The 24,846-nt window shown below is 44.9% G+C and overlaps 2 protein-coding genes across 3 annotated transcripts in view; one reads left to right on the top strand and one right to left on the bottom strand.

The window, feature by feature from the left end:
• The window catches only part of LOC110516932 (E3 ubiquitin/ISG15 ligase TRIM25-like), a 538,607-nt gene that overhangs the window by 456,110 nt on the left and 57,651 nt on the right, over window positions 1-24,846 (bottom strand). The gene's annotated exons all lie outside the window — the stretch shown is intronic.
• Window positions 15,477-24,846, top strand: part of LOC118947079 (E3 ubiquitin/ISG15 ligase TRIM25-like) — a 56,613-nt gene continuing 47,243 nt past the window's right edge. Inside the window, exons 1-3 of one of the 2 annotated variants that reach the window (XM_036972194.1) lie at window positions 15,477-16,156; window positions 16,591-16,686; window positions 19,683-20,046. In XM_036972194.1, coding sequence (XP_036828089.1) covers window positions 15,560-16,156; window positions 16,591-16,686; window positions 19,683-19,943 — 954 coding nt within the window. In that variant the 5' untranslated portion in view covers window positions 15,477-15,559 and the 3' untranslated portion in view covers window positions 19,944-20,046. Of the gene's footprint in view, window positions 16,157-16,590; window positions 16,687-19,682; window positions 20,047-24,846 lie in introns of those variants that run through there. The other variant, XM_036972195.1, reaches the window with a different exon arrangement.

The raw sequence follows: 24,846 nt of genomic DNA on the forward strand, positions 1-24,846 counted from the left end.
GTTTATCATCATGAACCTCCTCTGTTGTCTGTCTAGAAACGGTGCTGTTACAGATACTGCTTGTGTTTATCATCATGAACCTCCTCTGTTGTCTGTCTAGAAACGGTGCTGTTACAGAAACTGCTTGTGTTTATCATCATGAACCTCCTCTGTTGTCTGTCTAGAAACGGTGCTGTTACAGAAACTGCTTGTGTTTGTCATCATGAACCTCCTCTGTTGTCTGTCTAGAAACGGTGCTGTTACAGAAACTGCTTGTGTTTATCATCATGTGATGGTAGATTAGAACCTTTTCTTGATGTTTAATGTGAAAACAAGGTTCATTTTATTCTAATTGTGAAGATGAATCAAAACATTTAGGCATTAAAGTCAATACATCGAAGCAAGGTGTTAGGTTGTAAACAGATGACCTCAAACGAATGCAGAGAAAAGCTCAAACAGAGTTCATTCACCCCACTGAATGCTGCATTTATATGCCATAGCTTGCACATAACCAAACAATAATTCATACGTCAAGACAAAGGTAGGGGTGTGACTTCTCAGAAATGTCCTTCTGTTTCCCAGAACTGCATGTTGGTCTGTTGTTGAGCGGCTGGTATCACCCCTCCCCCATTATCCCCCATGTTGCTCCACCTCCTTGTGGGAGGAGCCAGGCGAGGCCACAGATCAGGTAAGTACAGATTCTTCTCCAGTGATGTCAACGTGATATTATCTCTGTTACACTGAACACATATCCTACGTCTAGAGGAAGTTGATTTACAAACAGCAGAATGCTCTGGTCTAAAGTAGTGCACTATATAGGGAATAGGGCTCTGATCTATAGTAGTCCACTATATAGGGAATAGGGCTCTGGTCTAAAATAGTGCACTATATAGGGAATAGGGCTCTGATCTATAGTAGTCCACTATATAGGGAATAGGGCTCTGGTCTAAAAGTAGTGCACTATATTTGGAATAGGGCTCTGGTTTAAAGTAGTGCACTATATAGGGAATAGGGCCTTGGTCTAAAAGTAGTGCACTATATAGGGAATAGGGCTCTGGTCTAAAGTAGTGCACTATATAGGGAATAGGGCTCTGGTCTAAAGTAGTGTACTATATAGGGAATAGGGCTCTGGTCTAAAGTAGTGCACTACATAGGGAATAGGGCTCCATTTAGGACAATAAGGCTTTTGTGTTCCAACCACAGGAGTGAACATCCTAGTGTGGAACAGAGGGGAGACATTGGCTGGTAAGCAGCAGAGAGGAGAGCTACAACAGGAAGCAGGAGTCCAGGTTGGCAGAGGTCGAGACCAGCGGAGGAGAAGAGGGGAGACTCGGAGGGGGGGAGGGACGGGGGGGGGGGCGGGGGGGAGAGGATGAGGACGACATTGGGAAGCTGAAGAAGAAGCTGTCTTCGTCCTCGGGGACCAGAACCAGAACATCCAGGGACACAGAAGGGTCCAAATAAATAATCAGGGAGAAAGAGAGAGGTTTATTGTGTGTTTCCTTTATTTTGGTAGTTACCCGACAATGTCATAGACAAGTAACTACCAAAATAAAGGAAACACCAACATACAGTGTTTTAATAGGGTGTTGGACCACCACCAACCAACCAGAACAGATTCAATGCTCCTTGGTATAGATTCTACAAGTGTCTGGAACTCTATTGGAGGGACGCGACACCATTCTTCCACCAGAAATTACATCATTTGGTGTTTTGTTGATGGTGGTGGAAAAACACTGTCTCAGGCGGCGCTCCAGAATCTCCCAAGAGCGTTCAATTGGGTTGACTGATACACATCCTCTATGTTCCTTTGAGAGCCCTCTTTCAGTCACTGAGATCTGGTGACTGAGACACATCCTCTATGTTCCTTTGAGAGCCCTCTTTCAGTCACTGAGGTCTGGTGACTGATACACATCCTCTATGTTCCTTTGAGAGCCCTCTTTCAGTCACTGAGATCTGGTGACTGAGACACATCCTCTATGTTCTTTGGAGAGCCCTCTTTCAGTCACTGAGATCTGGTGACTGAGACACATCCTCTATGTTCTTTGGAGAGCCCTCATTCAGTCACTGAGATCTGGTGACTGAGACACATCCTCTCTGTTCCTCTGAGAGCCCTCTTTCAGTCACTGAGATCTGGTGACTGAGACACATCCTCTATGTTCCTTTGAAAGCCCTCTTTCAGTCACTGAGATCTCTTCTTCTAGCCATAATGGGCAACTCGGCATATTTTTTTTTTACCTGACCCTAAGCATGATGGGATGTTAATTTCTTAATTACCTCAGGAACCACACCTGTGTGGAAGCACCTACTTTCAATTTACTGTGTATCATTTACTCAAGTGTTTATTTTATTTAGTCATTTTCCTGTCTGCATTTGTAATCTGTTACCTTTGTCTTGTTCAAATCATGTGTTTTATTGAAAATGTTCCATTCCCTTTGTTATAAACAGGAACAATCGTGGCTTTGACTCCACACAACACAACATCCACAGATGTTTCAATCGTGGCTTTGACTCCACACAACATCCACAGATGTTTCAATCGTGGCTTTGACTCCACACAACACAACATCCACAGATGTTTCAATCGTGGCTTTGACTCCACACAACACAACATCCACAGATGTTTCAATCGTGACTTTGACTCCACACAACACAACATCCACAGATGTTTCAATCGTGGCTTTGACTCCACACAACACAACATCCACAGATGTTTCAATCGTGGCTTTGACTCCACACAACACAACATCCACAGATGTTTCAATCGTGACTTTGACTCCACACAACACAACATCCACAGATGTTTCAATCGTGGCTTTGACTCCACACAACACAACATCCACAGATGTTTCAAATATGTCTGACAACACATATCTTGTGTTTCAGATGTTTTATAAACCTCTGTTTCTGGTGATAAATTGTTACGTTTTATAAACAGTTCATACTTTATTAAAACATTTAATTTTGAGCTTGAACTTGATTGTGTATTTATTCTTCACCTTAAACTGATGAATAGTTAGCCTGGTACCTTAAACTGATGAATAGTTAGCCTGGTACCTTAAACTGATGAATAGTTAGCCTGGTACCTTAAACTGATGAATAGTTAGCCTGGTACCTTAAACTGATGAATAGTTAGCCTGGTCCCTTAAACTGATGAATAGTTAGCCTGGTACCTTAAACTGATGAATAGTTAGCCTGGTACCTTAAACTGATGAATAGTTAGCCTGGTACCTTAAACTGATGAATAGTTAGCCTGGTACCTTAAACTGATTAATAGTTAGCCTGGTCCCTTAAACTGATGAATAGTTAGCCTGGTACCTTAAACTGATGAATAGTTAGCCTGGTACCTTAAACTGATGAATAGTTAGCCTGGTCCCTTAAACTGATGAATAGTTAGCCTGGTCCCTTAAACTGATGAATAGTTAGCCTGGTACCTTAAACTGATGAATAGTTAGCCTGGTCCCTTAAACTGATGAATAGTTAGCCTGGTACCTTAAACTGATGAATAGTTAGCCTGGTACCTTAAACTGATGAATAGTTAGCCTGGTACCTTAAACTGATGAATAGTTAGCCTGGTCCCTTAAACTGATGAATAGTTAGCCTGGTCCCTTAAACTGATGAATAGTTAGCCTGGTACCTTAAACTGATGAATAGTTAGCCTGGTCCCTTAAACTGATGAATAGTTAGCCTGGTACCTTAAACTGATGAATAGTTAGCCTGGTACCTTAAACTGATGAATAGTTAGCCTGGTCCCTTAAACTGATGAATAGTTAGCCTGGTACCTTAAACTGATGAATAGTTAGCCTGGTACCTTAAACTGATGAATAGTTCATCTAGTCCCTTAAACTGATGAATAGTTAGCCTGGTACCTTCAACTGATGAATAGTTAGCCTGGTACCTTAAACTGATGAATAGTTAGCCTGGTACCTTAAACTGATGAATAGTTAGCCTGGTACCTTCAACTGATGAATAGTTAGCCTGGTCCCTGTTGAAGGAATTCTAAATTCCTCTGTTTTATTTCCCAATCAGAATTAAATACTCTGTCAATGCATTTAAGGGTTTGTAAGACCCTATATATTTTATAAGAATGGACAGAGCCCCGGTCTTAAAAGTCAGGTAACAGCGTTTAATTCAAGAGAGTACTGGTATATACACATTTTACCACAGGTTATAAACTGAAAATGACGTCAGCGTTTTCTAAATGTTCTATCTCTTCATGACACCGGTAGAGAGGCCCTATAGTTCTCGAGCCTTCCCTCCTCTCCTAAAGCCAAGGTCAGTCAGTGTAGATTAGCATTCTAGACAGTCTGGAGATAGTCCGTCCCTGCCATCTGGAGATAGTTCATTCATTTGTACCAAGGCACTGTTCTAAACTCCTGACTATATTATATACAATTGGGAATGGGAGCAAGAGAGAAAATTCATACATGTACAGTACATAATAGCATTTGGACAAGTCAGTCCTGATTGAAATGTATACATAATTAGTCATCATTGATAAACGGTAGTGTAGTAAACAGAGTGTACAGAGTGTACGGTAGTGTAGTAAACAGGGAGTACGGTAGTGTAGTAAACAGGGAGTACGGTAGTGTACTAAACAGGGAGTACGGTAGTGTAGTAAACAGAGTGAGTACGGTAGTTTAGTAAACAGAGTGAGTACGGTAGTGTAGTAAACAGAGTGAGTACGGTAGTGTAGTAAACAGGGAGTACGGTAGTGTAGTAAACAGAGTGAGTACGGTAGTGTAGTAAACAGGGTGAGTACGGTAGTGTATTAGACAGAGTGAGTACGGTAGTGTAGTAAACAGAGTGAGTACAGTAGTGTAGTAAACAGGGAGTACGGTAGTGTAGTAAACGGAGTACGGTAGTGTAGTAAACAGAGTGAGTACGGTAGTGTAGTAAACAGAGTGAGTACTGTAGTGTATTAAACAGAGTGAGTACGGTAGTGTAGTAAACAGGGAGTACGGTAGTGTAGTAAACGGAGTACGGTAGTGTAGTAAACAGAGTGAGTACGGTAGTGTAGTAAACAGAGTGAGTACGGTAGTGTAGTAAACAGAGTGAGTACTGTAGTGTATTAAACAGAGTGAGTACAGTAGTGTATTAAACAGAGTGAGTACAGTAGTGTATTAAACAGAGTGAGTACGGTAGTGTAGTTAACTGGATAAACTAGCTAGCTAGTAGCTACCACAGCCAGTTCAGGTCTAGCATCCAGCCTTCGCCTCTAGCTATCTGTCAGATAGGTTAGCAGGTAGCCTAGAGCATTGGGACAGTAAACGAAAGGTCTCTGGATCTAATCCCCGAACAAATGATGTGAAAAGTCTGTCAATGTGCCCTTGAACAAGACACTTAACCCGAGCTCTGGATAAGAGTGTCTGCTGATGATGTAAATAGTGCTGTGACAATAGCAGCATCATAGCAGCTATCTAACAGCTGTTGTGTGTTTGGAAATGTTTTGTAGCCTTTGATTTCAACAGAAGTAAATGAACTTGGCTGGCTTTCCACAGTTGGTGTACTGTTGGAGCCAGAGCTAGCCAAAAAAGTTGGCTAAAGCTGCTATTTTTGCCTCAATCACACTAGATCTGAATCGGGCCTGGCGCCACGAGGGGGCTAAAGGGGGATTAGCCCACTCATTTCAAACTTCATTTTTTGTTTTATTTCCCTGTATAAAAATATCAAAAAAGTCTCAATGAGTAACAGGTTGGCGCCAAAAAGTTATCTTATTCCCTCCTGATTCCGTGAATCTTCCAACCGGGTTTTCAAAGAATGTTTTTTGCAACTACCCAGGAGAGAACTCACCCACTGTCTATATAATAGACCGAGCTCCCTAAGTAACAATGAGATGACAACTGTGACCTTCCGGCTCTATTCCATCTTATGTATCAATATTTTAAAATGTGTTTTTTACATTGGATATAAGTAGAGACTCAGAGCTAGAAAATGGATTATCAACACTACAGTTGAGGAACAATGGGAAAGTCATTCTGCTGTGAAAGTTGACAAACTTGTAACCCCACTTTTGAGGTAATGGGCCTTGAATGTTTTGGTACACCAACTGGAGAGCTCTTCTTTGTCTACCCCCATTCAGTATCGACCCCACCCATCTCTTTAAGGATTCACATGTGAGGCCATGTGCTAAACAGAGTGAGTACTGTAGTGTAGTAAACAGAGTGAGTACAGCAGTGTAGCAAACAGAGTGAGTACAGTAGTGTAGTAAACAGGGTGAGTACTGTAGTGTAGTAAACAGAGTGAGTACAGTAGTGTGCTAAACAGTGTGAGTACTGTATTGTAGTAAACAGAGTGAGTACAGTAGTGTAGTAAACAGAGTGAATACTGTAGTGTATTGAACAGAGTGAGTACAGTAGTGTAGTAAACAGAGTGAGTTCAGTAGTGTAGTAAACAGTGTGAGTACAGTAGTGTACTAAACAGACTGAGTACAGTAGTGTAGTAAACAGGCTGAGTACAGTAGTGTATTAAACAGAGTATGGTAGTGTACTAAACAGAGTGAGTACTGTAGTGTAGTAAACAGAGTGAGTACGGTAGTCTGTCTGTAGACAGTGATACCCTCTTAAGGACATTTCCAAATCTAACTGTGGGTAGCTCAGGACCTGAAGTAGGGATACGCATTTCCTTGATACCATTTAAAATGACGTTTTCAGGTTTGTGGAAATGTGAAATGAATGTAGGAGAATATAACACAGTAGATCTGGTAAAAGATAATACAAACAAAACATATGTTTTTTCTTCCTCTCTTTGAAATACAAGAGATGGGCCAGAATGTAATATTTCAGGTTTGAGACAATTTAGACTTTGGCCATTTAATGGCAGCAGTGTATTTGCAAAGTTTAAGACTGATCCAATGAACCATTCTGTTCAAAATGTTGTATCGAGACCTCCTAATGGTATTATTTCACTGTAATAGCTACTGTAAATTGGAGAGGGCAGTTAGATTAACAAGAATTTAAGCTTTCTGCCAATATCAGATATGTCTATGTCCTGGGAAATGTTCTTGTTACTTACAACCTCATGCTAATCACATTAGCCTATGTTAGCTCAACCTCATGCTAATCACATTAGCCTACGTTAGCTCAACCTCATGCTAATCACATTAGCCTATGTTAGCTCAACCTCATGCTAATCACATTAGCCTACATTAGCTCAACCTCATGCTAATCACATTAGCCTATGTTAGCTCAACCTCATGCTAATCACATTAGCCTACGTTAGCTCAACCTCATGCTAATCACATTAGCCTACGTTAGCTCAACCGTCTCGCAGGGGGAGACCGATCCCGTAGAGGATAATGCCCTTTTAGTGTAACACCAGATCCCAAATGATTTCACAACTTGAATCTGTTTACACATTTGATTGTTTTTAATACTTCATTTGTGGAGGTGAAGAATCGTTTCAACTCATTTTGAGCATTTTTTATGAAAGTTAAACTACACCTCTTCAGTTATGTTAACCTATATTATAATTCTAATAGTCTGTTTATCATCATGAACCTCCTCTGTTGTCTGTCTACAAACGGTGCTGTTAAAGATACTGCTTGTGTTTATCATCATGAACCTCCTCTGTTGTCTGTCTAGAAACGGTGCTGTTACAGAAACTGCTTGTGTTTATCATCATGAACCTCCTCTGTTGTCTGTCTAGAAACGGTGCTGTTACAGATACTGCTTGTGTTTATCATCATGAACCTCCTCTGTTGTCTGTCTAGAAACGGTGCTGTTACAGAAACTGCTTGTGTTTATCATCATGAACCTCCTCTGTTGTCTGTCTAGAAACGGTGCTGTTACAGAAACTGCTTGTGTTTATCATCATGTGATGGTAGATTAGAACCTTTTCTTGATGTTTAATGTGAAAACAAGGTTAATTTTATTCTAATTGTGAAGATGAATCAAAACATTTAGGCATTAAAGTCAATACATTGAAGCAAGGTGTTAGGTTGTAAACAGATGACCTCAAACGAATGCAGAGAAAAGCTCAAACAGAGTTTATTCAACCCACTGAATGCTGCATTTATATGCCATAGCTTGCACATAACCAAACAATAATTCATACGTCAAGACAAAGGTAGGGGTGTGACTTCTCAGAAATGTCCTTCTGTTTCCCAGAACTGCCTGTTGGTCTGTTGTTGAGCGGCTGGTATCACCCCTCCCCCATTATCCCCCATGTTGCTCCACCTCCTTGTGGGAGGAGCCAGGCGAGGCCACAGATCAGGTAAGTACAGATTCTTCTCCAGTGATGTCAACGTGATATTACCTCTGTTACACTGAACACATATCCTACGTCTAGAGGAAGTTGATTTACAAACAGCAGAATGCTCTGGTCTAAAGTAGTGCACTATATAGGGAATAGGGCTCTGATCTATAGTAGTCCACTATATAGGGAATAGGGCTCTGGTCTAAAATAGTGCACTATATAGGGAATAGGGCTCTGATCTATAGTAGTCCACTATATAGGGAATAGGGCTCTGGTCTAAAAGTAGTGCACTATATTTGGAATAGGGCTCTGGTTTAAAGTAGTGCACTATATAGGGAATAGGGCCTTGGTCTAAAAGTAGTGCACTATATAGGGAATAGGGCTCTGGTCTAAAGTAGTGCACTATATAGGGAATAGGGCTCTGGTCTAAAGTAGTGTACTATATAGGGAATAGGGCTCTGGTCTAAAGTAGTGCACTATATAGGGAATAGGGCCCTGGTCTAAAAGTAGTGCACTATATAGGGAATAGGGCTCTGGTCTAAAGTAGTGCACTACATAGGGAATAGGGCTCTGGTCTAAAGTAGTGCACTACATAGGGAATAGGGCTCCATTTAGGACAATAAGGCTTTTGTGTTCCAACCACAGGAGTGAACATCCTAGTGTGGAACAGAGGGGAGACATTGGCTTGTAAGCAGCAGAGAGGAGAGCTACAACAGGAAGCAGGAGTCCAGGTTGGCAGAGGTCGAGACCAGCGGAGGAGAAGAGGGGAGACTCGGAGGGGGGGAGGGACGGGGGGGGGGGGCGGGGGGGAGAGGATGAGGACGACATTGGGAAGCTGAAGAAGAAGCTGTCTTCGTCCTCGGGGACCAGAACCAGAACATCCAGGGACACAGAAGGGTCCAAATAAATAATCAGGGAGAAAGAGAGAGGTTTATTGTGTGTTTCCTTTATTTTGGTAGTTACCCGACAATGTCATAGACAACTAACTACCAAAATAAAGGAAACACCAACATACAGTGTTTTAATAGGGTGTTGGACCACCACCAACCAACCAGAACAGATTCAATGCTCCTTGGTATAGATTCTACAAGTGTCTGGAACTCTATTGGAGGGACGCGACACCATTCTTCCACCAGAAATTACATCATTTGGTGTTTTGTTGATGGTGGTGGAAAAACACTGTCTAAGGCGGCGCTCCAGAATCTCCCAAGAGTGTTCAATTGGGTTGACTGATACACATCCTCTATGTTCCTTTGAGAGCCCTCTTTCAGTCACTGAGATCTGGTGACTGATACACATCCTCTATGTTCCTCTGAGAGCCCTCTTTCAGTCACTGAGATCTGGTGACTGATACACATCCTCTATGTTCTTTGGAGAGCCCTCTTTCAGTCACTGAGATCTGGTGACTGATACACATCCTCTATGTTCCTTTGAGAGCCCTCTTTCAGTCACTGAGATCTGGTGACTGAGACACATCCTCTATGTTCTTTGGAGAGCCCTCTTTCAGTCACTGAGATCTGGTGACTGAGACACATCCTCTATGTTCTTTGGAGAGCCCTCATTCAGTCACTGAGATCTGGTGACTGAGACACATCCTCTATGTTCCTCTGAGAGCCCTCTTTCAGTCACTGAGATCTGGTGACTGAGACACATCCTCTATGTTCCTCTGAGAGCCCTCTTTCAGTCACTGAGATCTGGTGACTGATACACATCCTCTATGTTCCTCTGAGAGCCCTCTTTCAGTCACTGAGATCTGGTGACTGAGACACATCCTCTATGTTCCTTTGAAAGCCCTCTTTCAGTCACTGAGATCTCTTCTTCTAGCCATAATGGGCAACTCGGCATATTTTTTTTTTACCTGACCCTAAGCATGATGGGATGTTAATTTCTTAATTACCTCAGGAACCACACCTGTGTGGAAGCACCTACTTTCAATTTACTGTGTATCATTTACTCAAGTGTTTATTTTATTTAGTCATTTTCCTGTCTGCATTTGTAATCTGTTACCTTTGTCTTGTTCAAATCATGTGTTTTATTGAAAATGTTCCATTCCCTTTGTTATAAACAGGAACAATCGTGACTTTGACTCCACACAACACAACATCCACAGATGTTTCAATCGTGACTTTGACTCCACACAACACAACATCCACAGATGTTTCAATCGTGGCTTTGACTCCACACAACACAACATCCACAGATGTTTCAATCGTGGCTTTGACTCCACACAACACAACATCCACAGATGTTTCAATCGTGGCTTTGACTCCACACAACACAACATCCACAGATGTTTCAATCGTGGCTTTGACTCCACACAACACAACATCCACAGATGTTTCAATCGTGGCTTTGACTCCACACAACACAACATCCACAGATGTTTCAATCGTGACTTTGACTCCACACAACAAAACATCCACAGATGTTTCAAATATGTCTGACAACACATATCTTGTGTTTCAGATGTTTTATAAACCTCTGTTTCTGGTGATAAATTGTTACGTTTTATAAACTTTTTATACTTTATTAAAAAATAGATTTTTGATCTTGAACTTGATTTGTGTATTTATTCTTTACCTTAAACTGATGAATAGTTAGCCTGGTCCCTTAAACTGATGAATAGTTAGCCTGGTACATTAAACTGATGAATAGTTAGCCTGGTACATTAAACTGATGAATAGTTAGCCTGGTACCTTAAACTGATGAATAGTTAGCCTGGTCCCTTAAACTGATGAATAGTTAGCCTGGTACCTTAAACTGATGAATAGTTAGCCTGGTCCATAGTTAGCCTGGTCCCTTAAACTGATGAATAGTTAGCCTGGTACCTTAAACTGATGAATAGTTAGCCTGGTACCTTAAACTGATGAATAGTTAGCCTGGTCCCTTAAACTGATGAATAGTTAGCCTGGTACCTTAAACTGATGAATCGTTAGCCTGGTCCCTTAAACTGATGAATAGTTAGCCTGGTCCCTTAAACTGATGAATAGTTAGCCTGGTCCCTTAAACTGATGAATAGTTAGCCTGGTCCCTTAAACTGATGAATAGTTAGCCTGGTACCTTAAACTGATGAATAGTTAGCCTGGTACCTTAAACTGATGAATAGTTAGCCTGGTCCCTTAAACTGATGAATAGTTAGCCTGGTCCCTTAAACTGATGAATAGTTAGCCTGGTCCCTTAAACTGATGAATAGTTAGCCTGGTCCCTTAAACTGATGAATAGTTAGCCTGGTCCCTTAAACTGATGAATAGTTAGCCTGGTCCCTTAAACTGATGAATAGTTAGCCTGGTCCCTTAAACTGATGAATAGTTAGCCTGGTACCTTAATAAACCGATGAATAGTTAGCCTGGTCCCTTAAACTGATGAATAGTTAGCCTGGTCCCTTAAACTGGTCCCTTAAACTGATGAATAGTTAGCCTGGTCCCTTAAACTGAAGAATAGTTAGCCTGGTACCTTAAACTGATGAATAGTTAGCCTGGTCCCTTAAACTGATGAATAGTTAATCTGGTCCCTTAAACTGATGAATAGTTAGCCTGGTCCCTTAAACTGATGAATAGTTAGCCTGGTACCTTAAACTGATGAATAGTTAGCCTGGTACCTTAATAAACTGATGAATAGTTAGCCTGGTACCTTAATAAACTGAAGAATAGTTAGCCTGGTACCTTAAACTGATGAATAGTTAGCCTGGTACCTTAATAAACTGATGAATAGTTAGCCTGGTCCCTTAAACTGAAGAATAGTTAGCCTGGTCCCTTAAACTGATGAATAGTTAGCCTGGTCCCTTAAACTGATGAATAGTTAGCCTGGTCCCAGGTCAGTTTGTGCTGTCTTGCCAACTCCGATCTAACCAACTGGTATTTTGCTATACAGCACAAACAGATCTGGGACCAGGCTAATGAACAGTCTGTATTCAAATCTAAGTAAATGTTGTGATGGCTTCCGGTCTACGCAGCTCGTTGACTGTAACATTAACGTTTCAGCACCTCTCCCCATTTCTCCTGGTCCTCCTCTCTCTCCTGGAGCTTGGCCTGGTGGGCAGAGTAGACTATGCCCAGGATGAGGATCTCAAAGTGGGGTGCAGCCAGAGGGAGAGCCCCCTCTCTGGTCCTCCAGGTCCTTCACCATCTGCTCCATGGAAGAGAGGGTCTTGGGGATGTTGTCGTTGATGCGAGCCAGGAAGGCTCATAGATGCCATCTCCAGGTCCAGCAAGATGATGTTGTTGTCTTTGTCGATCTCTACTCCACCCAACAAGAACTGTACGGAGAGGAAAATAACGAACGATCAGTGGTTTCTTTGCCTCCTGTCTCTTTGATTGGACGATGGTTTCTTTGCCTCCGGTCTCTCTGATTGGACGATAGTTTCTTTGCCTCCTGTCTCTCTGATTGGACGATGGTTTCTTTGCTTCCTGTCTCTCTGATTGGACGATAGTTTCTTTGCCTCCTGTCTCTCTGATTGGACGATGGTTTCTTTGCTTCCTGTCTCTCCTGCTTCTACTTGAAGTTCTTTATTTACACACTAAAAACCCCAGTCTGATAGCCAGTGAGTTAAAGGCTAGAAAACCATACATTCTTCAACCTAGGAAACAGAGCATCAGAGCCAGTTGGCTCATAGGTTTACAGTTACAGTTTACACTACCGTTCTTCATTCCTGGTCCTACTGGGTGTACAGAGCATCAGAGCCAGTTGGCTCATAGCTTTACAGCACAGTTACAGTTTACACTACCATTCTTCATTCCTGGTCCTACTGGGTGTACAGGCTCATTATTCCAGGCAGTACACACACAACTGTTCAACTACCATTATCACTAAGCCATTAACTGAATGTGTGTTAGTATTTGAACCAAGTCAATAACACAATAGAGAGAGATAGAGAGAGAGAGAGAATACTTGAATTCACACAGGACACCGGATAAGACAAGGTAAATACTACAGATATATCAGACTGACCCTAGCCCCCCGACACATAAACTACTGCAGCATAAATACTGGAGGCTGAGAGAGGAGGGGTCGGGAGACACTGTGGCCCCATCCGACGACACCCCCGGACAGGGCCAAACAGGTAGGATATAACCCCACCCACTTTGCCAAAGCACAGCCCCCACACTACTAGAAGACATCATTACATACAGTATAGAACACCATCTAGAAGACATATCATTACATACAGTATAGAACACCCTCTAGAAGACATATCATTACATACAGTATAGAACACCATCTAGAACACATATCATTACATACAGTATAGAACACCATCTAGAAGACATATCATTACATACAGTATAGAACACCATCTAGAAGACATATCATTACATATAGTATAGAACACCATCTAGAAGACATATCATTACATACAGTATAGAACACCATCTAGAAGACATATCATTACATACAGTATAGAACACCATCTAGAAGACAGAGACATATCATTACATACAGTATAGAACACCATCTAGAAGACAGAGACATATCATTACATACAGTATAGAACACCATCTAGAAGACATATCATTACATACAGTATAGAACACCATCTAGAAGACATATCATTACATACAGTATAGACCACCATCTAGAAGACAGAGACATATCATTACATACAGTATAGAACACCATCTAGAAGACATATCATTACATACAGTATAGAACACCATCTAGAAGACAGAGACATATCATTACATACAGTATAGAACACCATCTAGAAGACAGAGACATATCATTACATACAGTATAGAACACCATCTAGAAGACAGAGACATATCATTACATACAGTATAGACCACCATCTAGAAGACAGAGACATATCATTACATACAGTATAGAACACCATCTAGAAGACATATCATTACATCCAGTATAGAACACCATCTAGAAGACAGAGACATATCATTACATACAGTATAGAACACCATCTAGAAGACAGAGACATATCATTACATACAGTATAGAACACCATCTAGAAGACAGAGACATATCATTACATACAGTATAGAACACCATCTAGAAGACATATCATTACATACAGTATAGAACACCCTCTAGAAGACATATCATTACATACAGTATAGAACACCATCTAGAACACATATCATTACATACAGTATAGAACACCATCTAGAAGACATATCATTACATACAGTATAGAACACCATCTAGAAGACATATCATTACATATAGTATAGAACACCATCTAGAAGACATATCATTACATACAGTATAGAACACCATCTAGAAGACATATCATTACATACAGTATAGAACACCATCTAGAAGACAGAGACATATCATTACATACAGTATAGAACACCATCTAGAAGACAGAGACATATCATTACATACAGTATAGAACACCATCTAGAAGACATATCATTACATACAGTATAGAACACCATCTAGAAGACATATCATTACATACAGTATAGACCACCATCTAGAAGACAGAGACATATCATTACATACAGTATAGAACACCATCTAGAAGACATATCATTACATACAGTATAGAACACCATCTAGAAGACAGAGACATATCATTACATACAGTATAGAACACCATCTAGAAGACAGAGACATATCATTACATACAGTATAGAACACCATCTAGAAGACAGAGACATATCATTACATACAGTATAGACCACCATCTAGAAGACAGAGACATATCATTACATACAGTATAGAACACCATCTAGAAGACATATCATTACATACAGTATAGAACACCATCTAGAAGACAGAGACATATCATTACATACAGTATAGAACACCATCTAGAAGACAGAGACATATCATTACATACAGTATAGAACACCATCTAGAAGACATATCATTACATACAGTATAGAACACCATCTAGAAGACAGAGACATATCATTACATACAGTATAGAACACCACCTAGAAGACATATCATTACATACAGTATAGAACACCATCTAGAAGACAGAGACATATCATTACATACAGTATAGAACACCACCTAGAAGACATATCATTACATACAGTATAGAACACCATCTAGAAGACAGAGACATATCATTACATACAGTATAGAACACAATCTAGAAGACAGAGACATATCATTACATACAGTATAGAACACCATCTAGAATACATATCATTACATACAGTATAGAACACCATCATTTATTCTATATTAAGGGTCCTAACCTAGAAACTAAGGCCTTCTCAACTTTGCCTGCAGTTTTCTCTCTCTCTCCCTTCCTCTAACCCCTCCCTCTCTCGCTCCCTCCCTCCCTCCTCCTAACCCCAGCCCTCTGGCAGAACCAGGAAGTCCCTCCCCTCCCACAAACTATTTTCTGTGGAAACGAAACTGATCTGAGTGTCTCTTTCGTCTGTCTGTGTGAGAGTGAACAACCGTCCAAATGGCTCAACAGGGAGTTCTGCTGGACCAGGACCAGTTCTGTTGTTCTGTCTGTCTGGATCTACTGAAGGAGCCGGTCACTACTATCTGTGGACACAGTTACTGTAGGAGCTGTATTGAGGGCTGCTGGGATCAGGATGATCTGAAAGGGGTCTATAGCTGTCCTCAGTGCAGAGAGACCTTCATTCCAAGGCCTAATCTGAGGAAAAATAACATGTTGGCTGAGCTAGTGGAGAAACTGAGGAAGACAGGACTCCAGGCTGCTCCCCCTCCTGCTCTGTTTTATACTGGACCTGGAGATGTGGCATGTGATTTATGCACTGGGACCAGAAAGCAGAAAGCCCTCATGTCCTGTCTGGGGTGTCTGGCCTCTTACTGTGAGACTCACCTCCAACCTCACTATGAATCTCCTGCTTTCAAGAAGCACAAGCTGGTCAAAGCCACGGCACAACTACAGGAGAAGATCTGCTCTCATCATGACAAACTGCTGGAGGTTTACTGTCGTACCGATCAGCAGTGTATCTGTTATCAGTGTGTGATGGATGAACATAAAGGCCATGATACAGTGTCAGCTGCAGCAGAGAGGACTGGGAAACAGGTAAGACCAGAACAACTTGTTGGTGACTGTCTGATAAACAAAGAATTAAAGATACAGTAGGAACTAAATCTGTTTGAATATGAGATCATTATATTATATACAATATGAAATGGATCCACAACTATGAACACAAACCTTGAGTAAATAGAAATGTTAACCCAGATTCTCCAAATGTATCACCATTTTCTAAAGTCAAACACTATTATCATTCTGAATGGCCTTTTATGAGTCCAAAGTTCAGTCTCAGGCTCTTGATACATGTAGGCCTACCATACAAACTATAATTATTCACATAGCAACATAATATCATATTGTAAACGGACTTCCTCAGGATTGTAGACCTTCCTCTCTATGGGTCCTATGTCACATTACTATACTATTGATCTACTGGACTAATAAAGCTTGATAGCTCATTGAAGAGTGATTCTCCACAGAGGCAGCTGGGGATGAGTCAGCAGAAGGTCCAGCAGAGATTCCAGGAGAGAGAGAAGAAGCTGAAGGAGCTCCAACAGGCTGTGGAGTCTTTCAAGGTGAGTATTGTTGACCAGAGGAGACACACCATTTCACTTTTCTCCTCCAGTCAGAGAGAGAGAGAGAGAGGGGGGCCCCTATCCAATCCCACTGACCCCACTGTTGGGAACAGGCTGTCTGGACCCCTTTCAGAGAATAGACTGGTTCATGTAACCAACTGGGCTGCCTCATCACATAACCATGAGTAACCATGACTGACTCATGTCCCCTATACATTCAAATGGAACTGCCTCTCTCTCAATTGAATTAAATTCATAGGGCTTTATTGGCATGGAAATATATGTTTACATTGCCAAAGCAAGTGAAATAGACAATAAACAAAAGTGAAATAAACTATCAGAAATTAACAGTAAACATTACACTTGGAAGGGATTTGGGGGATGGGGGAGGGTCTATTAGAAGTTAGTAGGACTCTTTTATTTTCTCAGAAGTACTGAGTTAGGTAGGAGGATTTAGAGTGGTGTAAACCGTGATTGAACACACTCCAGCACAGTAGGTGGCGCCATGCACCTTTAACGTTGGTTTGAGGACCTCCATTATATCATAGAAGAAGAAGTTGGTCTGTGAGGGTTTTGTTGTTCCTGAGGAGGGCTACTATTCTTTTCTCTTTTGGTTTTCAAGTATTTTCAGAATGTATTAAAGCCAAAGCTAAAGCTTCCCTAAGCAATTCAATATATCAGTCAATATATTTTCTCTGTGATTTATTTTCTCTCCGTCAACCGTTCCATCGCATCTTAACCGTCTTACCGGGCGGGCACTAGGACCCGGGGGAGGCTGCTGCACCGCTCGTGACTGTCATTCCTCCTTGTAGCTCATTGGTTAAGCTGTGGCTCGAGACTGTTAACAGTTAACGGACAGGAAACGGCTCTGACAGGACACATTCATGTCGAGGCAGTGATGTGAATGTGTGGTAAGTTAGAATAGAGAGAGAGAGTTTTCACTACTATAGACTTTGGTCATAATCAAAGCTTTGTTAACCAATAGGTTTTTATGTGAGGCTGCCTGTAAGTTACAGTGTAACAGACGTTACTAACGGTAACGGTGTCTTTTAAATTCGACATAAGTTATGTGGCGATGATATCTAGTTAACGTTGTATTTAATGTAGTGTAATGACCTGACTAGATCATAAAGGAACAATTGTCCAGACAGAGGATTGAGTTACGAATTGACGGTTTATTAGCAACTTTACACAGGCTACTGTTTGGCCTTAGCTCACGCCAAATAAATGAAAGATACCCCACAAGCCAATCGGGACCTTCTCTTGTGAAGCCCAGACGTAAGAGAGAGAACAAAGGCTGAACCTTAACTTCCAATGCCCCGCCCCCTCCACGCCACTCCGCCAACCACCAGGATGCCCGGCATCAGAACATCCTAGGCATTCCTGTGATTGGCAGATAGCAGGTTGATTGGCATGTCGGACCCCGCGAACACTGGGAACTGGTAAGTACAACACAACCACCTACTAGCCGAACACATAACACACAGCTGTCTGTGCGGGTCGCTACAGTAGTTTTACTATCTGTGCCAGGCTATAAATGACACAGATAATATCTAGTTAACGTTGTATTTAATGTAGTTTTACTATCTGTGCCAGGCTATAAATGACACAGATAATATCTAGTTAACGTTGTATTTAATGTAGTTTTACTATCTGTGCCAGGCTATAAATGACACAGATGATATCTAGTTAACGTTGTATTTAATTGATCACAGCTTTCTGCTTTCCATGTAGAGTTTTTGGTAAAAAACATTACATTTGATTATTTTGTCAGTAATGGCTGCAAAAATGGGAAAAAAATCTTAGTTTATCTTTGATAATATCTTTGTCAAACATGAGATGACACAAACACACAGAGACAGTGTTGTGGCAAAGCTACCAGGAAACTATCAATCATGGGAACATTGCTCAGATTTGAACATCTGACCATGCTGGTGATATTGCAGAGAGAAGGGAGTATCTGAGGAGAATTGTTGTGGTCACATCAATGTTAGGAAGACAGGGACTCTCTTTCCGTGCCAATGATGAATCTAGTGAAAACACAAATAGAGGGAACTCTCAATAGTAAAACTAAAATAAAACTCTAACAACTTCCTAGATACATCATGCTGAACTGAGTTTACCAAGAACTACGGTATTGATGTCAAAACAGAAGACATGTTGGTGGACAGAAACTTTCTTTCCTGGAAAAGAGAGGCTGGTGTTCTGTACCTGTCTGTCCAGGAGGGAGGAGAGTAGAGCAGGACCAAGAGGTGTTCTGTACCTGTCTGTCCAGGAGGGAGGAGAGTAGAGCAGGACCAAGAGGTGTTCTGTACCTGTCTGTCCAGGAGGGAGGAGAGTAGAGCAGGACCAAGAGGTGTTCTGTACCTGTCTGTCCAGGAGGGAGGAGAGTAGAGCAGGACCAAGAGGTGTTCTGTACCTGTCTGTCCAGGAGGGAGGAGAGTAGAGCAGGACCAAGAGGTGTTCTGTACCTGTCTGTCCAGGAGGGAGGAGAGTAGAGCAGGACCAAGAGGTGTTCTGTACCTGTCTGTCCAGGAGGGAGGAGAGTAGAGCAGGACCAAGAGGTGTTCTGTACCTGTCTGTCCAGGAGGGAGGAGAGTAGAGCAGGACCAAGAGGTGTTCTGTACCTGTCTGTCCAGGAGGGAGGAGAGTAGAGCAGGACCAAGAGGTGTTCTGTACCTGTCTGTCCAGGAGGGAGGAGAGTAGAGCAGGACCAAGAGGTGTTCTGTACCTGTCTGTCCAGGAGGGAGGAGAGTAGAGCAGGACCAAGAGGTGTTCTGTACCTGTCTGTCCAGGAGGGAGGAGAGTAGAGCAGGACCAAGAGGTGTTCTGTTACCTGTCTGTCCAGGAGGGAGGACACGGCCTGGTGGACCTGGCAGAGTTCTGACTCAATGGGGTGCAGAGAACCTGAACCTACTGTCTTTCTCTCTCTCTCTCTCTGTCTCTGTCTCTCTCTCTCTCTCTCTCTCTTTCTCTCTCTCTCTCTCTCTCTCCAGCGCTCTGCACAGTCAGCAGTGGAGGACAGTGATCAGATCTTTACTGAGCTGATCCGCTCCATTGAGAGAAGGAGCTCTGAGGTGAAGGAGCTGATCAGAGCCCAAGAGAAGGCTCAAGTGAGTCAAGCTGAAGGACTCCTGGAGCAACTGAAGCAGGAGATAGCTGAGCTGAGGAAGAGAAGCACTGAGCTGGAGCAGCTCTCACACACAGAGGATCACATCCATTTCCTCCAGGTAACTAAACTGTCTTGTTACATGTGATGTGAAATTAACTTCATGTGAAACTATTCATCTCAAACATTATGTTGTCCTGTCTGTCTCTCTGTCCCTCTCTCTGTCCGTCCCTCTCTCTCTCTCTGTCCGTCCCTCTCTCTCTGTCTGTCCGTCCCTCTCTCTCTGTCTGTCCGTCCCTCTCTCTCTCTCTCTCTCTGTCCGTCCCTCCCTCTCTCTCTCTCTCTGTCCGTCCCTCTCTCTCTCTCTCTGTCCGTCCCTCTCTCTCTCTCTGTCCGTCCCTCTCTATCTCAACTCAATTCAATTCAATTCAAGGGCTTTATTGGCATGGGAAACATGTGTTAACATTGCCAAAGCAAGTGAGGTAGATAATATATAAAGTGAAATAAACAATAAAAATTAACAGTAAACATAGAGAAGTTTCAAAACAATAAAGACATTACAAATGTCATATTATATATATATATACAGTGTTTTAACAATGTACAAATGGTTAAAGGACACAAGATAAAATAAATAAGCATAAATATGGGTTGTATTTACAATGGTGTTTGTTCTTCACTGGTTGCCCTTTTCTCGTGGCAACAGGTCACAAATCTTGCTGCTGTGATGGCACACTGTGGAATTTCACCCAGTAGATATGGGAGTTTTTCAAATTTGGATTTGTTTTCGAATTCTTTGTGGATCTGTGTAATCTGAGGGAAATATGTCTCTCTAATATGGTCATACATTGGGCAGGAGGTTAGGAAGTGCAGCTCAGTTTCCACCTCATTTTGTGGGCAGTGAGCTGTCCGTCCCTCTCTCTCTCTCTGTCCGTCCCTCTCTCTCTCTGTCCGTCCCTCTCTCTCTCTGTCCGTCCCTCTCCCTCTCTGTCCGTCCCTCTCTCTCTCTGTCCGTCCCTCTCTCTCTCTGTCCGTCCCTCTCCCTCTCTGTCCGTCCCTCTCTCTCTCTGTCCGTCCCTCTCTCTCTCTGTCCGTCCCTTTCTCTCTCTGTCCAACCCTCTCTCTCTCTATCCGTCCCTCTCTCTCTGTCCGTCCCCCTCTCTCTCTCTCTGTCCGCCCCTCTCTCTCTCTGTCTGTCCCTCTCTCTCTCTGTCCGTCCCTCTCTCTCTCTCTGTCCGTCCCTCTCTCTCTCTCTGTCTGACCCTCTCTCTCTCTGTCTGACCCTCTCTCTCTCTGTCCGTCCCTCTCTCTCTCTGTCCGTCCCTCTCTCTCTCTGTCCGTCCCTCTCTCTCTCTGTCTGACCCTCTCTCTCTCTGTCTGACCCTCTCTCTCTCTGTCCGTCCCTCTCTCTCTCTGTCCGTCCCTCTCTCTCTCTGTCCGTCCCTCTCTCTCTCTGTCCGTCCCTCTCTCTCTCTGTCCGTCCCTCTCTCTCTGTCTGACCCTCTCTCTCTCTGTCCGTCCCTCTCTCTCTCTGTCCGTCCCTCTCTCTCTGTCCGTCCCTCTCTCTCTCTGTCCGTCCCTCTCTCTCTCTGTCCGTCCCTCTCCCTCTCTGTCCGTCCCTCTCTCTCTCTGTCCGTCCCTCTCTCTCTCTGTCTGACCCTCTCTCTCTCTGTCTGACCCTCTCTCTCTCTGTCCGTCCCTCTCTCTCTCTCTGTCCGTCCCTCTCTCTCTCTGTCCGTCCCTCTCTCTCTCTGTCTGACCCTCTCTCTCTCTGTCTGACCCTCTCTCTCTCTGTCCGTCCCTCTCTCTCTCTGTCCGTCCCTCTCTCTCTCTGTCCGTCCCTCTCTCTCTCTGTCCGTCCCTCTCTCTCTCTGTCCGTCCCTCTCTCTCTGTCCGTCCCTCTCTCTCTGTCCTCCCCTCTCTCTCTCTCTGTCTGTCCCTCTCTCTCGCTCTCTCTCTCTCTGTCCGTCCCTCTCTCTCTCTGTCCGTCCCTCTCTCTCTGTCCGTCCCTCTCTCTCTGTCCTCCCCTCTCTCTCTCTCTGTCCGTCCCCCTCTCTCTCTCCCTCTCTCTGTCCGTCCCCCTCTCTCTCTCCCTCTCTCTGTCCGTCCCCCTCTCTCCCTCTCTCTCTCTGTCCGTCCCCCTCTCTCTCTCCCTCTCTCTGTCCGTCCCCCTCTCTCTCTCCCTCTCTCTGTCCGTCCCTCTATCTATCCGTCCCTCTCTCTGTCCGTCCCTCTCTCTCTCTCTGTCCGCCCCTCTCTCTTTCTGTCCCTCTCTCTCTCTGTCCGCCCCTCTCTCTCTGTCCGTCCCTCTCTCTCTCTATCCGTCCGTCTCTCTCTGTCCGTCCCTCTCTCTCTCTGTCCGTCCCTCTCTCTCTCTATCCGTCCCTCTCTCTCTGTCCGTCCCTCTCTCTCTCTGTCCGTCCCTCTCTCTCTCTATCCGTCCCCCTCTCTCTGTCCGTCCCCCTCTCTCTCTCTCTGTCCGCCCCTCTCTCTCTCTGTCTGTCCCTCTCTCTCTCTGTCCGTCCCTCTCTCTCTCTCTGTCCGTCCCTCTCTCTCTCTCTGTCCGTCCCTCTCTCTCTCTCTGTCCATCCCTCTCTCTCTCTCTGTCCGTCCCTCTCTCTCTCTCTGTCCGTCCCTCTCTCTCTCTGTCCGTCCCTCTCTCTCTCTGTTCGCCCCTCTCTCTCTCTCTGTCCGCCCCTCTCTCTCTCTGTCCGTCCCTCTCTCTCTCTCTGTCCGTCCTTCTCTCTCTCTGTCCGTCCTTCTCTCTCTTTCTGTCCGCGCCTCTCTCTCTTTCTGTCCGCGCCTCTCTCTCTGTCCGTCTCTCTCTGTCCGCCCCTCTCTCCCTCTGTCCCTCTCTCTCTCTGTCCGTCCCTCTCTCTCTCTGTCCGTCCCTCTCTCTCTCTGTCCGTCCCTCTCTCTCTGTCCGTCCCTCTCTCTCTCTGTCCGTCCCTCTCTCTCTGTCCGTCCCTCTCTCTCTGTCCGTCCCTCTCTCTCTGTCCTCCCCTCTCTCTCTCTGTCTGTCCCTCTCTCTCGCTCTCTCTCTCTCTGTCCGTCCCTGTCTCTCTCTCTGTCCGTCCCTCCCTCTCTCTCTGTCCCTCTCTCCCTCTCTCTCTCTGTCCGTCCCCCTCTCTCTCTCCCTCTCTCTGTCCGTCCCTCTATCTATCCGTCCCTCTCTCTGTCCTTCCCTCTCTCTCTCTGTCCGCCCCTCTCTCTTTCTGTCCCTCTCTCTCTCTGTCCGCCCCTCTCTCTCTGTCCGTCCCTCTCTCTCTGTCCGTCCCTCTCTCTCTCTGTCCGTCCCTCTCTCTCTCTGTCCGTCCCTCTCTCTCTCTATCCGTCCCTCTCTCTCTGTCCGTCCCTCTCTCTCTCTGTCCGTCCCTCTCTCTCTGTCCGTCCCCCTCTCTCTCTCTCTGTCCGTCCCCCTCTCTCTCTCTCTGTCCGTCCCTCTCTCTCTCTATCCGTCCCTCTCTCTCTGTCCGTCCCTCTCTCTCTCTACCCGCCCCTCTCTCTCTGTCCGTTCCTCTCTCTCTCTGTCCGTCCCTCTCTCTCTGTCCGTCCCTCTCTCTCTCTGTCCGTCCCTCTCTCTCTCTGTCCGTCCCTCTCTCTCTCTATCCGTCCCTCTCTCTCTGTCCGTCCCTCTCTCTCTCTGTCCGTCCCTCTCTCTCTATCCGTCCCTCTCTCTCTGTCCGTCCCCCTCTCTCTCTCTCTGTCCGTCCCCCTCTCTCTCTCTCTGTCCGTCCCTCTCTCTCTCTATCCGTCCCTCTCTCTCTGTCCGTCCCTCTCTCTCTCTACCCGCCCCTCTCTCTCTGTCCGTCCCTCTCTCTCTCTGTCCGCCCCTCTCTCTCTGTCCGCCCCTCTCTCTCTGTCCGCCCCTCTCTCTCTGTCCGCCCCTCTCTCTCTCTATCCGTCCCTGTCTCTCTCTGTCCGCCCCTCTCTCTCTGTCCGCCCCTCTCTCTCTGTCCGCCCCTCTCTCTCTCTATCCGTCCCTCTCTCTCTCTGTCTGTCCCTCTCTCTCTCTCTGTCTGTCCCTCTCTCTCTCTCTCTGTCCGTCCCTCTCTCTTTCTGTCCGCCCCTCTCTCTCTGTCCTTCCCTTTCTCTCTCTGTCCGTCCCTCTCTCTCTGTCCGTCCCTCTCTCTCTCTGTCCGCCCCTCTCTCTCTCTGTCCGCCCCTCTCTATCTCTCTGTCCGCCCTTCTCTCTCTCTCTGTCCGTCCCTCTCTCTCTCTCTGTCCGTCCCTCTCCCTCTCTCTGTCCGTCCCCTCTCTCTCTCTGTCCGCCCCTCTCTCTCTGTCCGTCCCTCTCTCTCTCTATCCGTCCCTCTCTCTCTCTGTCCGCCCCTCTCTCTCTGTCCGTCCCTCTCTCTCTCTATCCGTCCCTCTCTCTCTCTGTCCGCCCCTCTCTCTCTGTCCGTCCCTCTCTCTTTCTGTCCGCCCCTCTCTCTCTGTCCGTCCCTCTCTCTCTCTGTCCCTCTCTCTCTCTCTCTGTCCGTCCCTCTCTCTCTGTCCGTCCCTCTCTCTCTGTCCGTCCCTCTCTCTCTCTGTCCGCCCCTCTCTCTCTCTGTCCGCCCCTCTCTCTCTCTGTCCGCCCCTCTCTCTCTGTCCGCCCCTCTCTCTCTGTCCGCCCCTCTCTCTCTGTCCGCCCCTCTCTCTCTGTCCGTCCCTCTCTCTCTCTGTCCATCCCTCTCTCTCTGTCCGTCCCTCTCTCTTTCTGTCCCTCTCTCTCTCTGTCCGCCCCTCTCTCTCTCTGTCCGCCCCTCTCTCTCTCTGTCTGTCCCTCTCTCTCTCTGTCCGTCCCTCTCTCTCTCTCTGTCCGTCCCTCTCTCTCTCTCTGTCCGTCCCTCTCTCTCTCTCTGTCCGTCCCTCTCTCTCTCTCTGTCCGTCCCTCTCTCTCTCTGTCCGTCCCTCTCTCTCTCTGTCCGTCCCTCTCTCTCTCTGTTCGCCCCTCTCTCTCTCTGTCCGCCCCTCTCTCTCTCTGTCCGTCCCTCTCTCTCTCTGTCCGTCCTTCTCTCTCTGTCCGCCTCTCTCTCTGTCCGCCTCTCTCTCTCTCTGTCCGCCCC

The sequence above is a fragment of the Oncorhynchus mykiss genome, unplaced genomic scaffold (assembly GCF_013265735.2).
Source record: "Oncorhynchus mykiss isolate Arlee unplaced genomic scaffold, USDA_OmykA_1.1 un_scaffold_121, whole genome shotgun sequence".
NCBI lineage: Eukaryota > Metazoa > Chordata > Actinopteri > Salmoniformes > Salmonidae > Oncorhynchus > Oncorhynchus mykiss.